Source organism: Vespa mandarinia, chromosome 21, assembly GCF_050613455.1.
Source record: "Vespa mandarinia isolate Hongniang chromosome 21, ASM5061345v1, whole genome shotgun sequence".
NCBI lineage: Eukaryota > Metazoa > Arthropoda > Insecta > Hymenoptera > Vespidae > Vespa > Vespa mandarinia.
Window position 1 is genome coordinate 3078962 of NC_140830.1, and position 15113 is coordinate 3094074.

General features: G+C 30.3%; 3 protein-coding genes across 13 annotated transcripts in view; 1 reads left to right on the forward strand and 2 right to left on the reverse strand.

Moving 5' to 3' along the window:
* Window positions 1–4852, reverse strand: part of shot (dystonin-like protein short stop) — a 117483-nt gene extending 112631 nt beyond the window's left edge. For 3 of the 7 annotated variants that reach the window (XM_035871850.2, XM_035871847.2, XM_035871841.2), the window contains exon 1: window positions 4167–4851. The gene's annotated coding sequence lies outside the window, so the exon portion shown is untranslated. Of the gene's footprint in view, window positions 1–4166 lie in introns of all 7 variants that reach the window. The other 4 variants (XM_035871852.2, XM_035871861.2, XM_035871862.2 and 1 more) reach the window with 3 other exon arrangements.
* A 1730-nt stretch (window positions 4853–6582) lies between these two features.
* LOC118444032 (centrosomal protein of 89 kDa) lies at window positions 6583–10124 on the reverse strand. Of its 5 annotated transcripts, none has more exons than XM_085663237.1 (8): window positions 9996–10124; window positions 9811–9842; window positions 9320–9581; window positions 8641–9248; window positions 8095–8582; window positions 7728–7980; window positions 7206–7661; window positions 6583–7013 (listed from the first exon to the last, which is right to left on the reverse strand). In XM_085663237.1, exons 1-7 carry the CDS (start codon window positions 10093–10095, stop codon window positions 7455–7457), a joined length of 1950 nt encoding a protein of 649 aa, XP_085519363.1. In that variant the 5' UTR covers window positions 10096–10124; the 3' UTR covers window positions 6583–7013; window positions 7206–7454. The 5 variants fall into 5 exon arrangements, with proteins under 5 accessions (XP_085519363.1, XP_085519364.1, XP_085519366.1 ...); XM_085663238.1 differs by having other exon boundaries at window positions 6585–7013; window positions 7560–7661; XM_085663240.1 differs by lacking the exon at window positions 9811–9842 and having other exon boundaries at window positions 6586–7013; window positions 9996–10119.
* Window positions 10125–12207: 2083 nt separating this feature from the next.
* Window positions 12208–14802, forward strand: LOC118444034 (venom serine protease). Its single transcript, XM_035871866.2, has 8 exons — window positions 12208–12356; window positions 12523–12743; window positions 12884–13090; window positions 13201–13399; window positions 13508–13702; window positions 13776–13927; window positions 14024–14180; window positions 14645–14802. Exons 1-8 carry the CDS (start codon window positions 12347–12349, stop codon window positions 14668–14670), a joined length of 1167 nt encoding a protein of 388 aa, XP_035727759.1. The 5' UTR covers window positions 12208–12346; the 3' UTR covers window positions 14671–14802.
* The last annotated feature ends 311 nt before the right edge of the window (window positions 14803–15113 follow it).

Genomic DNA, 15113 nt, shown 5'->3' on the forward strand with positions numbered 1-15113 from the left:
GCTATCCTTATTTAATTATCCTAGGGTAAGTATAAAAAAAAAATACAAGAAAAAAATTCTTATACATAACAATGAATTTTCTAACAATAAAATAAAATAGAATAAAATTTATATAAAAAAAAAAAAATATATATATATATATATAAAGTTATTTATAAATTGTGTGCTTCCATTGTTCTATCCTTTTCCACTTGTTCGTTCAAAAGAAAATAAACAATGCCTCCGGCTTCATGAAAACAATTTCTTTCTCTCTCTTTTCCCACCACTCTCATTTTGTTATTTCTTTCTACATAAACAAAAACTACGTTTGACTTATTTGACTTTGTTAAGAAATTTTATCCTTCTCCTTCGCGTGTTTTTTATTTGTGCCCTCTCTCGCGTAGCCGGAAATTTCTTCGAATTTAGGCTGCTCGTTTCGGTCAGAATAACAAGCGAATGTAATAACCAATGGAAAAGGTAAGAAATAATGCTTTCCTCTCTCACTCTCATGTCTTTTTATAGAACAAAGACCATGGAAGCTCTCTCACCCCAATCACTATACCAAGAGAGTCCAACGACTTCCGGCGCCCTTTTCTCGTTTGTTTGAACTTCGTCTGTTCAACACCAAAGTATCCATTATACTTACTCAGTGGTTCTTTTAACACTTCTCGTTTCTACGAAATAATAATACACATAGGTTTGTATATAAAAAAAATATTCTATCCCGTAGCTGTAATAATAATGAATTAACAAAAAAAAAAAAAAAAAAAAAAAAAAAAAAAAAGAAAAAAAAAAGAAGAAACAGAAAAACAACCCTATTTTTATCTTTAATAAATATCTTTCTAATATATATATGAGTATTTATCTACGATACAGTTATTGTGTTTTCTTTTTTGTTTTCTTTTTCTGTTTCTTCTTTTTTTTTCTATATAAAAATATCGAAACAAATATTCTACATGAAATAATAATAATTTATTGAATCCGAGAAATACTTAAAAAAAAAAAAAAAAAAAAAGAAAAAAAAAACCACTGAACAATTTCATTCATAAAATATTCCTTGGTTTCTTTCATAAACTTCAACACCTTCAAACTTGCAAATATTTATAATATTTTTCTGAATAATCAAACGCAGTGAATCTGCCCTCGGGGCTCTCCATCTTCTTCTTGCCCCTTATCTATCCTTGTTATTCGTCAAAATAATATAGAAGAAAAGAAAAATGGACAAAAAAGAAACAGTAAGAATAATAAAAAAGGGGAAAAAAAAAAGAAAAAAAAAATAGGAAAATCTTTTTTCTTTGCAAACGGTCAATTAAAGTTCCACAATCGATCTCGCAATCTTAATGTTGCTACAAGCAACGCGTCTGGATAAAAGCCATTATCCATTTAAACAAGTTCGTGGGGTAATAATCAGCAATGTTCCTATGTATTTACGTGTACATGAGTAGTGCACGAAATGTCGACCGTCACGGTCACGAAACTTTCGTCTTTCGAAACTTTTCCTATTTTGCTATGTATGAAATCGTTAGTACAAATATACACACACTCTTTGACTTTATCTATTTCTATCTTCCTTTAATGATGATAGTCTTTATTGATTTCCTACATACCGAAAACTTTATTTTTCTTCTTACGTTACTTTGTAAATTCAAAAAGGTCAAGGCGTAAGCTATAATAACTGTACCAATCAATATTTTTTTGGCAATAAGATTCAAGGTATTTCCGAAATATTCCAACTATTCGTTCCAACGCCTTAACGATGACGGCATACAATTGATAGGATATAATTTCATCCGATATCAAATGTCTCTTAATATAATTTCATCCGAATTAAATGTATTTTATTTTTATCTTGGGGGAAAAATAGAAAAAAAAAAATTTTTTTATAACGACGAACAATGAACAATTGTCGATTTTTCAAACATCTATTCTTTTCTTTCTTCTTTTTTTAAAGTTAATAATTTTTACTACCGAGACAAAATACTGATATTTTAAGATTTCTAAAATAGTTAAATTTAAAGTTATACGAAAAGATATAAGTAAGGTGTGTCAACTATTAGCCAAGTTAAATATCTTAAATGGTTCGCGTATTAATAACTGCACGCTAAGTAGTAGTAGCACTAGTAGTTTAGTTGCTAGGCTCGAATCGTATTAAAACTAAAAGTCATTCGTCTTTTCTTGGCAATAAAAAATTAATCGTAATTTATTAATAAAATTTCGTTTTTCTCTTATCTAAAAAAAAAAAAAGAAGAAGAAAAAAACAGAAATGTATATACATATATATCCAATTAAAAAAAAAATATATCAAATTGTTTGAAAAGAGAGAAAGAGAGAGAGAGAGAGAGAGAGAGAGAGAGAGAGAGAGAGAGAGAGAGAGAGAGAGAGAGAGAATAGTTCTAAATAAAAAAAGAAAAAAGAAAATAAATAAATAAATATTTACACGAAGTTGAGAAATAAAATGGCACGAGATCGAGGGAGGTTTCACTTCTAGAATCCTCAGGCATTATGTAAGAGCTGGAGATTAGGACAGAAGCAGACAAGTAGAACAGGGCCAAGTCGATGGTTTCTGGCAGACTGACCCATAGTCATAAACCTCTTTACGAGATATATATGATTTCATCAGATGCTTGTGTTTGTAAAATATCATTGCAAAACTTGTAAGCGCAACAAAATCCTTATTTATAAAATTATTCTGTCATCTAAAAAACAATTATATTAATTACATTGACGTAATTAATCGATATTAATTAATAAAAGAATATTCTAAAAATAAATTCTCTTACACCTAATAATCATTATTAAAAGTATATATATAGATTTCATAACATACCTATAAAACGTATTGAACTTATAAATTAATATGGCACGTGCCTTATCGTAAATAGTCGAAATATTTTTTTTGAAAAGCGCGCGCTTGCGACATAGTTTCCATACGAGTGGACTCGCCGGGACCGTTAAAAAAAAAAAAGAAAAAAAAAAAAGAAACAGGGTCGAGTACGTCCTACACGCTAGATATGTACATACACACACACGGTCCATATTCCAAATTCAGGTTAAAAAGTAGAAAAAAAATATATCACATGTGATATCCAAATAATAAATATAAATTATGAGTAATAAATATATGTATAAAAGAAAGAAAGAAAAACAAAAAAAATGCTCATAAGAATTCATTAAAAATAATATAGAGAAAGGAAAAAAAAAGAAATATGAATAATGTATATACATATATATATATATATATATATATATATATATATAGAGAGAGAGAGAGAGAGAGAGATATCTATACGTACGAGAAAATGGCGTTGGCATCAAATTTCGTCTATTCTCATAACGGATTTTCGAGGAATTTTTGGAAAAGTAAAAAAAAAGAAAAGAAAAGATATTCCTGGGGAATTATTTTGGAGTTATATCGGAGAGAGAAACGAAGGAGAAACGTTTCGAGCGGGAATCTTTGCTCGAGTGAATCTTCTTTGAAGGAGAGAGGGAACGATGCTTCTCACCCTCGTAGGAGGCAACGGCCGGGAAGCGTGCGTGAGTAGGCGAGGAGGAAGGACGAAGGAACGTTTACTCCTAGTCGTCGTCGTCGTCGTCGTCATCGTCGTCATCGTCATCGTCGTCATCCGTACAATGCAAAACATGGTCGCGTTCTTTGCGATCGCAGCGCCTCCTCAGCTCTCGTTTCAACTAAAAATCGCGAGTTTCCTCTCTTCGACGAGGAGAATATATGTAGTAGGAAAAAGCTTTGTTATGTTATCGTAAGAAAGAAAGAAAGAAAGAAAGAAAGAAAGAAAGAAAGAAAGAAAGAAAGAAAGAAAAAGAAACAGAAAGAGAGAGATAGATAGATAGATAGATATATAGATAGATAGAGAGAGAGAAAGAACTAGGGCTAGGTATTGAGATCAGAGGGGGAAAAAAGAGAGAGAGAGAGAGAGAGAGAGAGGGAGAGAGAGAGGGAGAGAGAGAGAGATAGGAAGAAACAAGATACTATCGGCCGGCATGTTCGATCGAACAGGGACGTAGACAGGTGTCACTCCTCCCCACCACAAAAGAAATATCAATTTAATAATTTTTATCTAAGCGATTTCAAATTTATGTGTATATATACGTGTATAGATATATACATATACATGTATATATACATATGTATGTATATATATATATGTGAGTAAAAATTCTAAACTTACGTTCGAACTCCTGTAAAGTGGTCGAAGATGCGCCGTTATTCGTCGCGCATCTCGCGGTCGGCGATGCCTCGTGCCGCGAAACGACGACGACGACGACGACGACGACGACGACGACGATGACGAGGATGTCTTATCTACGTAGAAGGGCATGGAGTCGTTCGGAACACCGTAGTTCTCGTCTTTGTTGTTAATATATTTCGTTACTTTCCTCTTCTACTTTTCCATTTCTTTCTCCTTTTCTTTTTTCTCTTTCTCCAGCAGATCCACTTAGTTTTTGTCGTTGTATCGTTTTTTCGGCAGCGGGGAGGGAGGAGAAGAAAAAAAAAATATATATATATATATATAACCGAAACGAAATCGACGATGTCACGCTTGCATTATCATCCACAAGTTCCTCTTTTTACTCTTACATCGAACTTTCTCACTTGTTCGTCTTCCTCGTTGTGTTGTTGTCCCTCACTGAAAACTCACCAATATATATATATATATTTCCTATGTTTTTCTTTTCGATACATATATATACACACACACATACATACATATATATATTTTATATATATATATATATCTTCTTATTAATCACAATATCTTAGATCGATAAAAGCACACGATACAACGACGCTTAACCGTCGAAGACTAACCACGCGGCACTCATACACACCGAACTCTATTTCTCTTATCACTTATCACGGCGATCTTTGCGTCACGAATGCGACCCGGTGCCAGACGACGCGCCTAGCAGACGACATTTTGCCTTAACGCGGAAACGTACGAGACTGGACGAATACACCCGAACCTGTCAACCCAACCGACGAGCGCGCCATCCCCACTCCTTACCTTTCCTCTCTTTCTCTCTCTCTCTCTCTCTCCCGGTACTTAAGCTAGCATGCTTTTGTCCTTCTCTGGATCGTATAATATATATATATATAGATGTATATATATATGTTCTTTCTTCCTTTTTTTTCTTTCTTTCTTACTTTCTTTTGTTATATAGACGAATTCTCCGATACTTCCTCGTTCCATCTTACCCAGGAGAAAATAATGAATGATCTTTCCAACTTATATTTATAATGAATTATATAAGTGATTTTAATCTGGTCGATATTGAGTTTGACCCCGTCTCGATATGCTCGTCTCTCACGCATATTTATTTTTTCTTTATATATATATATATATATATATATATATACATGCGTACGATCGAACATGTATTTTTCTTTTAATAAAATTTATTCATCGAAAAATAATATTCTTAGGTTGGAATTCTCAATGATTCGCCCCATTTTTGTTATATCATAGAAATAAAATAGAACAGTGGATAATGGATAAGGAGAGAAAGAGGAGACGATGATATTAAGAAAGGGGTCGATAGCGAGCTGCTTTTTTTTCGTTCTTTTTTGTTTCCGACTTTCTCACGTTAAGTCTCTCTTTTCTACTACTTCTTAAGATTGTCAATCGTTTCACATATTGATATTCTAAGGCGAACCGGTTTAAAAACTCATGATATTGGAATTTAGCGATATAACTGTTAATGGCGATAGTTTATTATATTAGATCGCTTGTCGAAGTCATTTCTAAATCATTCTATTACTCTGACTTTAGTTTTACAACGGGTTTTTTTTTAACCGTATGTTATAAACTCTTCTCGTTTACACGTTACACCATTAATTATCTCTCTGTTTCTATTACGAAAGAAATAAAAAAGAAAAAAAAAAAAAAAAAGAAATTAAAAGGAAAAAAAAAAGAAAAAAGAAAAAATACAGATATGAGAAAGTATAGTTTTACGTAAACGAAGAGAACTCTTTTTAATATGAGCTCTATAATATGAGGTAAGTACAATCGACGAGTGTGTACGTAGATGCATCGCGTTGTTTTCATTAAGGTAAATGCACCTTTCGTATACGCCTAAAAGTCGACGCCACGAACATCGTTGTTTGTAATATTAGAATTTAGGACGACCGTTTGTCTTCATTCTCTCGATCCCACTCATCTTCTATATAATTCTATCTCTCTTTCTCTTTCTCTCTCTCGTGAACCTACAATCCCCTATTGAAACATACTTTCCACGGCCTTAGTTCTATCATTATTTGAAATAATCCTATAAAAGAGATAAATTCAAAATCAATTATGTATAGGCCGTGTTTGTCCGCTAATGAAAAAATTTCCTGTTAACTAATTAAATATTCTTATTAGTTGACGTAATATTCTTATTAGTTGACGTACCTCTTAAAAATATAAAAATGATGAATAAACTTATAAATTTGAAAGAATAAATAAAATATATGTATATATTTGTTCTCTCTTGACAAGAAAATATTATGAATTAAAGGCTAAGATATGTTTGTTTGTTAGTTTTTTTTTCTTTTCTTTTCTTTCCTTTCCTTTCCTTCTTCCTTTCTTTCTTTCTCTTATTTTTTTTTTTTTTTTTTTTTTTTAAATGCGAACCAGACTTCAGCAGCTAACATAAATCTTCTTTCCTAGTTTGGAACGAGGTCAATAGTCCAAGATAATTATCAAGCTGTAATACTATCTTCTCTGGAATATAACTCTAAGGTGAGACAGATCGTTTGCAAATGAATGTACGTGTCTCGAATAAAAATGAGATGGATGTGAGATCATTTCTATAATGGATGCCATTCGGTTTCTTTTTGCATAGAAAGAATTATAATAACAAGCATTGCTCCCTCTATGGCAATTGGTAACCTTCGAGACCACTTGCGTTGGTTGATGTCACCACTAAATAAAGGTGATGTCGTCGGTAAAAATCTGATACGTTTCCTACGTGTGTTGGACCCTGAGGGCACTGCCTCTCTCTAACGTGGACGCACAAATTCCAGACATGATATTCTATTAACGAGAAAGATTAAAATTGGTTGTCAACGATTACTATCTCTCGATCGAGAGATTAATGTTAAGAAGAGAGAAAGAGAGAGAGAGAGAGAGAGAGAGAAAATAAAAGAAAAAAAAAAGAAGAAAAGAAAAGAGGAAAAAAGTGCGCACATGAGAATTTAATTTTATTCAATGAACGATAATACTAACTCTATAAATGCCCTCTATACTTTCTTAGGCAATCACTGTAATTACGTTCATTGTAAGATAGTAAACCATTAGTTATTAGTTATTCATTTATTGTCGATTGCAAAAATGAAATCGTAATTGTACGATTCAAACGTGTCATATCAAACTGTATAAATTACCAATATGATCTGATAGAATCATTATGCTTAAGGCTTTTTCCATTATTGAATCGATTAATTAAATCATTTTATTAATACTCATGTAATATTGTTAAACCAATTCAATATTTTCTTGAGACGTTAGTTTTTCTTTTTCCTTTTGTAATTGAGTTATAACGTCGTCCTTTTGCTTAAGCAAACGTTTCAAACGTTGTACCTCTTGACGATATTCCGATTTCAATTGATTTGTTCCAACTTCGTGTATTCTAATATGCCTTTCCACCATTGCCAATTGATCCTTCGCGTCCTTTTGTACAGCCTACGATGAGTACAAATTTTAAAATTATTTATAATAACGATAATTAAAATTACACTTTATACTTACGTTCAATTGACTTTTAAGGTTTCCTACTCTATGAGCTATACTATCGCCTATGTATTGAATATCTGCATTTTCTTTCTCTCTTTCGTGTAACAAATTCATTAATTTTTCCTTCTCCGACATAACTTTTTCATATTCCGATACTAACTTTTCGCAATATGCAGTGGTTTTATTCAATTGTCTTTTAAATGAGTCACGTGAAATTTGTACAGAGTATACGACATTTTGCACGTTTGTTAATTTGTGCTGAGTACGTCTGAAAAAGATAAAATGAAAAATAAATATCCTTTAAATAAAATAATCCCAACAAGATTTATTTATGCTATATGTCATTTAATTTGTTTGTCTTTTTTCTTTTCTTTTTGATTACTTTAGATTGCGCTCTAACGTTCTCGTTAGATTTTTTAAATGATTTCGCTCCGCTGTTACCGTCACAAGTTGTTTCTCATTGTCTGGTAGAGACTCCTCCAATTGTTTGATACGCGTAGAAAGTTTTTTCTTCTCTGAATCGTATTGCGATTTCAATTCTTCGAACAATCTTTTGCATTCATCTACTGCTGCAACATGCACGTGTACCGGCATTGTTTTATCGCTATTATTTTTCAACATTTCATACCCTTCATTTACTATTTTATATTTTCCTTGAAGATTACTTAATTCTGTTTTATAAGTTATTACTTCTTTATGTAGACTTTTATTTTCTTGAGTCAAAGATTCTATCTTCCTTTCATACAAGGATTGTAATTCTTGAAGTTTTTGTTTGTGATTAACAACTTGCTGCGTAACTTTATCATTTTGTTCCTTGATCAATGTGGCATCATTTGAAATTTCTTTTATCTCTTCCACATACCTATTACACTATAGAGTTTTCATTGAAATAAACATTAATGAATGAATATTTTTATTTTTATAATACCTTTGATTTAGAATTTTCCAATTCCTTTTGTAAATATTCATTTTCCGATATAATTTCCTTACATCTGCCAGTAAAATCATTGAGTTCACGTTCATACTTGCTTATCAATTCTTTCTTTTCTATTATATTCTCTTGATATGCGTTTAAAAGAGGACCCAAAACATGTAAATCTACATTACCCCAAGATTCTAACATCTTCTTATTTTCTTTAGACAGTTCTGCATCGTTCATCGTACCAGTACTATATTGCAATGGTATAATTTGTCCACATGATCTCAGTTTATCCTGATACCTTTCTAATTCTACATTTAATTGATAAATTACTTTTTTAAGAAGCACAATATCTTCCTTCAATTGTATATTATCAGATTTTAATTTTTGATTAAGATTTAATAAACTATCTTTTGTTTTTTCTAATTGTTGATAAACCTGAGTCGATTCTTCATGATGAACATGCAATTGTCTATATTCCGTTTCTTTTTGCTTCAAAAGAACATTCAATTCTTCGCACTCCTGTTGTACACGCTCATATTCCTGCGCTAATTTATGATACTTATCGCGTATTTTAAATATTAATTTATCTTTATCCTTTTGTTCCTCCCTATCATCTGAAACATCAAGATTATCTTATCTTAGATAGATTATAAAAGTTAAAATTTATCAATCATTTTGAAACTACCTGTAATCGCATTGAAATCTTCTAATTTCATCATTAACATATGATTCTCTTCCATCAGTCTTTCAATCTCTTTACGAAGATGACGTCTACTCTTACTTTTTGGAGAACTTATTTTATCATCGCTCTTATCATTAAAAGACATATCATCCAATTTAAATTTCCCTTTATTAGAATGACGCATTTTATTAGCTTTTCTACGACAATATGTTAATCCATGAACCGGTTCGATCTCATTGGTAGTTTTTACTTTCTCCTTGCCGTGCTATAATAATAATAATAATAATAATAATAATAATAATAATAATAATAATAATAAAATAATAATAGATAAATAAATAAGCATTGTTTCTATAAACTATTACAACTTTTATTTTATGCTTTTTATCAATTAAAGAGTATTATAATTCTTAAACTCAATTTATATTCTAACCTTTATTTATATTCTAACCTCTATTTATATTCTAACCTCTCTCTTAGATTAAACATATTACCTTAATAATACCATGCTTTTCCATGGTATCCTCTTTATCATCAGATATAGTACCACAAAAATAAGACATTATCAATATGTTTTACATAATAAAAATGAAAATTAATGCTAAATGATTCCCAAATAAGTTGCAAAAGTATATCATTCATTTTATAATCCAAGCTATCCAAAATACTTTGTTCACACCTTGAATCACTTCTGTTTTAAGACAAATCCGGATATTAGGTTTATTATTGTAAGCAACTACCATGGCAACGTTGATAAATTCAGTATTCATGGTCAACATAATTCAACCATTAAAAAAGCATACCTTTATCTTAGAGGGAGCCACTTGAGAAACTGTTTACGAAGCCAAATACATTTATTTTGCTATCTGTTCATAAATATATATAAATATAAATATAATTTCTATGAATATTATCAACTTATTAGATCGTCGATATATCGAAATTATACAATAAATATAAAAAGGAAATATTTTTCTATATATATATATATATATACATTGATTCACGTAGTATATGTCAGAATAATGCAGCGGGAAATTCAATAAGAGAGCAAGACCTAAACTTTGAATGAAAAAACACATTAAATGCATGGATTACATACAAGAAAAAAAAAACATTAAAAAAACAATGGAACTAACTTTATGTATAAAGCTAAAAATTTTAATTGTTTAACGATTTATTTGTCAGTAAATTATAGGAAAGTTAAATAGTGTTATTATGAATACGTAAAAAAATGCAAGTAAGAAAAATTAAAATATTTCACGTATTTTGTAATTATTTTCAACTTGATAATATAGTACACATACGTTGTAAATAACGAATTTCCTTCCGATAATTTAGTAGGAAAAATAATTATAAATTCTTTTTAAAAAAATATGAATACATGAATATATATATTACAATGTAGAAAATTTAAAATGCGAAGGAACGAAAGAACAGTTGACTTTTTAATTTATTAACGAGAAGAAAAAGTTTTCCCTTAATTCTTATTTATGAGAGTAAGAAGCCGGCATTCGTTGCGACTTCTTTTAGACAAAAGTAATTTCAATATGACGTTGAATTTATTGCAAGCCCAATTATTGGCTTAAATCACGTCAGTAAATTAGAATTTACCTTTTACATTATGAGCACGTATGTAGGCTTCGTAAGCATTCCTTTTTGACAAGGAACAAATTTGTATGCAATAGTTCGATCCTCTAGATACGCCTTCGTTTTGAAAAACAGCAATCATAATCGATTCAGGAAATATTTAACTTCGCTGCTCATGCATTATTGGTATTATCTTTGAAGAAAAAAAATAAGAACAAAAATACAAATAAAAAAAATAAAAAAAAAAAAGAAGGAAAAGGAAAAAAATGTAAAAATGTAAATCCATTGTTTATGTTTAGATTGAACCATACTTTTTGTTTAAAACTTTTTCTTTATAACGAATGCTCGTTACATTAATAATTAACGGAATATCTTTTTTTTTTGTTCTTGTTTTTAGAATTAAATTGTTTGGCCTTACTTTCCAAGCTTCGTTAAAAATGTAATTAAATTGTTCCGACGAAAATGAGTACTTCCAAGTCCTTCGACGCGTCGTCGTCTACTTCTATGAAATAGAAATATCGTTGAATACATAAAAAAAAATAAAAAAATAAAAAAATAAAGAAAAAGTAAAAAAAGCAAACGAAAGAAGTCTTATCATTTGCCAATACCAACTTTTCAAATTTACAGTTAATCTACTCTTTAGATTTGAATTGTCCTCCACGTAATACAATACAAACGATTACAAAATACTTAAATTTATATTCTATTTGTAAAAGAACCAATATTAGCTGACTTAAAAAGAATTATTAATTCAAGGATATTCACGATTTATTATCTAACAATTAAAAGTCCGTTTATTCGTAAATATTAATTTGATTATCATAAAATTGACAAATAAAAATTATCAAAGCTTTGGTTGTTTTCAAATAAAAAAAAAAAAAATCACAAATATTAATTGTGATAATAGTTATGGCAATGATCTGATTTTTAGTTTTATCTCTCTTTCTTTCTCTTCTCTCTTTCAAATAAAAGAAAATAATAACAAAGATAAAAACGTTCACGGAGTAGATACGGACCATCGACCTTATAAATGTAAATAAAAATTGATAATATGATAATAAGATGCTATTAGTGTCAGTTCTTGGTTAAAAAAAATATAATACACACGATGAAAATGGATTAGCGTGTACGTGTGTGTATGTGTGTGTGTGTGTGTGTGTGGGCGTGAAAAAAGAAATTGATAAATATATACACAACTGTGCGAAAGACATTTGTCCCTGCCACGATAAATCCACGTTTATTCACAAGACCGGGTTGTTACTATGATAACGAAAAAAAGAGCGATAGCACTGTTGACGAAATTATCGTTTTTAGTGAAACGATTATTTCCCGTTAGAATATAAAAAACAACGAAACGCGAAAGAACATTGCAGATATCGTTCCGGTGTGTAAAGATTCATTCAAAGAGCCCGGGGTCTCTTTTTTCTTCCTTGGACCGCCATGAAGCTAGGTAGTACCTTCGAAATCTAAATTTTCGCATAATTTTTTATTTCCTCATTCATACGACTTTCGCTTTTTCTTCCTTCATTTATTTCATTATTTTTATTCTTTCTTTCTTTTCTTTCTTCTTTCGTTTCTCTTTTTTTCTCTTTTTTAAGCAAACGCTTTACTTACAGGCGATTTTATTCCATTGCTATGTATGCTATTTGGAATCGTGGAATCGGAAGACACCGTTGATTCCGATTGTAATTTTTATCAAGATTTAGAACCAAACATTAATTATTACGTATATAATCCTGATTATCCAGATTATTATATAGGCGAACATACTTGTCGATGGATAGCTTCGAGTAATACACGAGTTAAATTGAATTGCTCAGTTTTCGATATTCCACCGGTAAGATATTATTTTATTAATTAAAAAGTTGAATATGAAAGAAACGACGATTTATTGAACTTTCCTAAAAAAAAAAAAAAAAAAAAAAAAGAAACATCATAATCAAACAAATCTTAATAAATAAATTTTGTCGTCGATAGTCTGCGAATTGTTCGATGGATTATATAAAAGTCGATGTCGGCGATGGTATCCAGTACAAATTTTGTGGATTGAATTCTTTCGTAGTCGAATCGATATCATCGAAAATGACTATAACATTTCATTCGAGATATAATACTTATGGTGGTAAATTTCGATGTGATCTCAGAGCAGTCGAAGATCAATGTAGATGCGGTTGGAAGAATCCGGTAGGTAAAGGAAGAATAAAGAAAAATTCGAATATGATCTATCCAATGATCTATAATAAGTTTAATAATGTTCTATCAATGTTATTATTTCATATGTTGCTCCTTTACAGTCTAGAATCGTAGGTGGTGTTGAAACAGGAGTAAACGAATATCCTATGATGGCTGGTATTGTAAATTTTGACACATATCTTTTATTTTGCGGTGCAACTATAATAAGTCCGAAATATGTAGTATCGGCAGCTCATTGCATTAAAAAATACGATCCATCTAATTTAGGAATCATTGTTGGAGAACATAACGTAACGACAGGTCCGTTAAAAAAACGATAATGAAAATATTCCAATAAGAAAATAATTTCTATTGAAAAGATATTTCTATTGAAATTTCGTCATATCTTTTATTTTATTTAATAATTAGGTAACGAAACAAATGTAACTCGACTTCATTTGGTTGACAAAATAATCATACATCCGAAATATCAGGGAAAAAAAAATGATATAGCGATTATTAAATCACAATCGAAATTTGAATATTCCATGAAAGTTGGTCCTGCATGTCTTCCGTTTTATTACATGCAAAGAAATTTTACCAGTCAGATTGTTACAGCTTTAGGTTGGTATTTTCCCTTTATACCATACATATATTCATTTGATATATGTCAAATTTTATAAAATAATTTTTATAGGTTGGGGTACAACGAGTTTTGGTGGTCCCAAGTCTGACGTTCTGATGAAAGTCGATTTGCATGTCATATCAACGAAGCAATGTACTAAGAAATTTCCCGATGTTACGAATAATCAACTTTGTACGTTTGATAAGGGAAAGGATGCTTGTCAGGTATAAATTTGATCGATCTTCATCGTTTATTAGATAAGAAAATAGAAAGAAAATTAAAATAAAATAAAATAATCCTTATATATTTTGATCGTACAGTTCGACAGTGGCGGTCCAATTTTATGGCAAAATCCAAGGAGCAATCGTGTTTTCGATCTTGGAGTAATCAGTTATGGTTCAACCTGTGCCGATAATAGTCCCGGTGTTAACACGAGAATCTCCAATTATTTAGATTTTATTATAAAATCGACACCTGGTAAGATTTTCTAATTCTTATTCGATAACAACGGGAATAACGGGACAACGCCCAAATAATATCCTTCAATATTATCCTCTTCATTATTTCATTTTTAATCTTTTCATCTACCAATTTTAATTTCTAATTCGATAAAAATATATATATATATATATCTTATCGATCTACTTTGTCATAGAATTTACGAGTTCGTTGAATTATATAATTCATTGATTCGAACATATTAATTTAATTATTAACGTCGCGTTGCACCACGTAACTTCATATCAATGCATATAAAACTCGTTGAATAAATATAATTTTATATTAAAGAAAAAAATTTATAAATACGTATTTTATCGAGTGTAACATTCCAATGGTCTACGATATATTATTTAATCATTGACAAGTATTAACATCTGTCTTGTCAAAAGTGTGCCTAAGAGAATGATCACTATATTTACAGCTGTGCTTTTTTTTCGCAGGAGAAACATACTGTCAGGTGTATTAAAGAAGACACGGAACGCACATGGATGTGTATACATATATATATATTTTTTTTTTTTTTGTATATATATATATATATATATATATATATATAGACAAAATGGAATTAAAATATGTATTTTTGATTGAGGCATCAAATAAATTTTCTTAACAAAGAATTTGAAATGGGTGTTTAGCGATGTCGTTCGTGACGATCGAGGTCACGACCCTGATCTGCTTTGCGCTCGATATTCTCGATCATGCGTTTAAGGCTCCGAGGAGCAATAGGGTCCGATGGAAACTGCGTGGCGCGATTTAACTCTTACTGTAACATAAGTGTGAATTGAACGCGTTAACGACCGGATATTTGAAAATATTAACTTACGTGTAAGCGTTTCACATATGAAATTAAGAGATTTTCATTTTTTAAGAAATTCAAAAAAAAAAAATGATCGTAAAATCGAGAAA

Bases quoted from the DNA above. Each gene is read 5' to 3' on its own strand.
- LOC118444034 (XM_035871866.2), top strand. The intron at 12,744-12,883 runs GTAAGATATTAT...TGTCGTCGATAG, and splicing joins CAGTTTTCGATATTCCACCG to TCTGCGAATTGTTCGATGGA. The intron at 13,703-13,775 runs GTTGGTATTTTC...TAATTTTTATAG, and splicing joins TCAGATTGTTACAGCTTTAG to GTTGGGGTACAACGAGTTTT.
- LOC118444032 (XM_085663237.1), bottom strand. From the start codon at position 10,095: ATGTTGACCATGAATACTGAATTTATCAACGTTGCCATGGTAGTTGCT. The intron at 9,843-9,995 runs GTGTGAACAAAG...CTGATGATAAAG, and splicing joins TAAAACAGAAGTGATTCAAG to AGGATACCATGGAAAAGCAT. The intron at 7,981-8,094 runs GTAATCAAAAAG...TATCTTTTTCAG, and splicing joins ACGTTAGAGCGCAATCTAAA to ACGTACTCAGCACAAATTAA.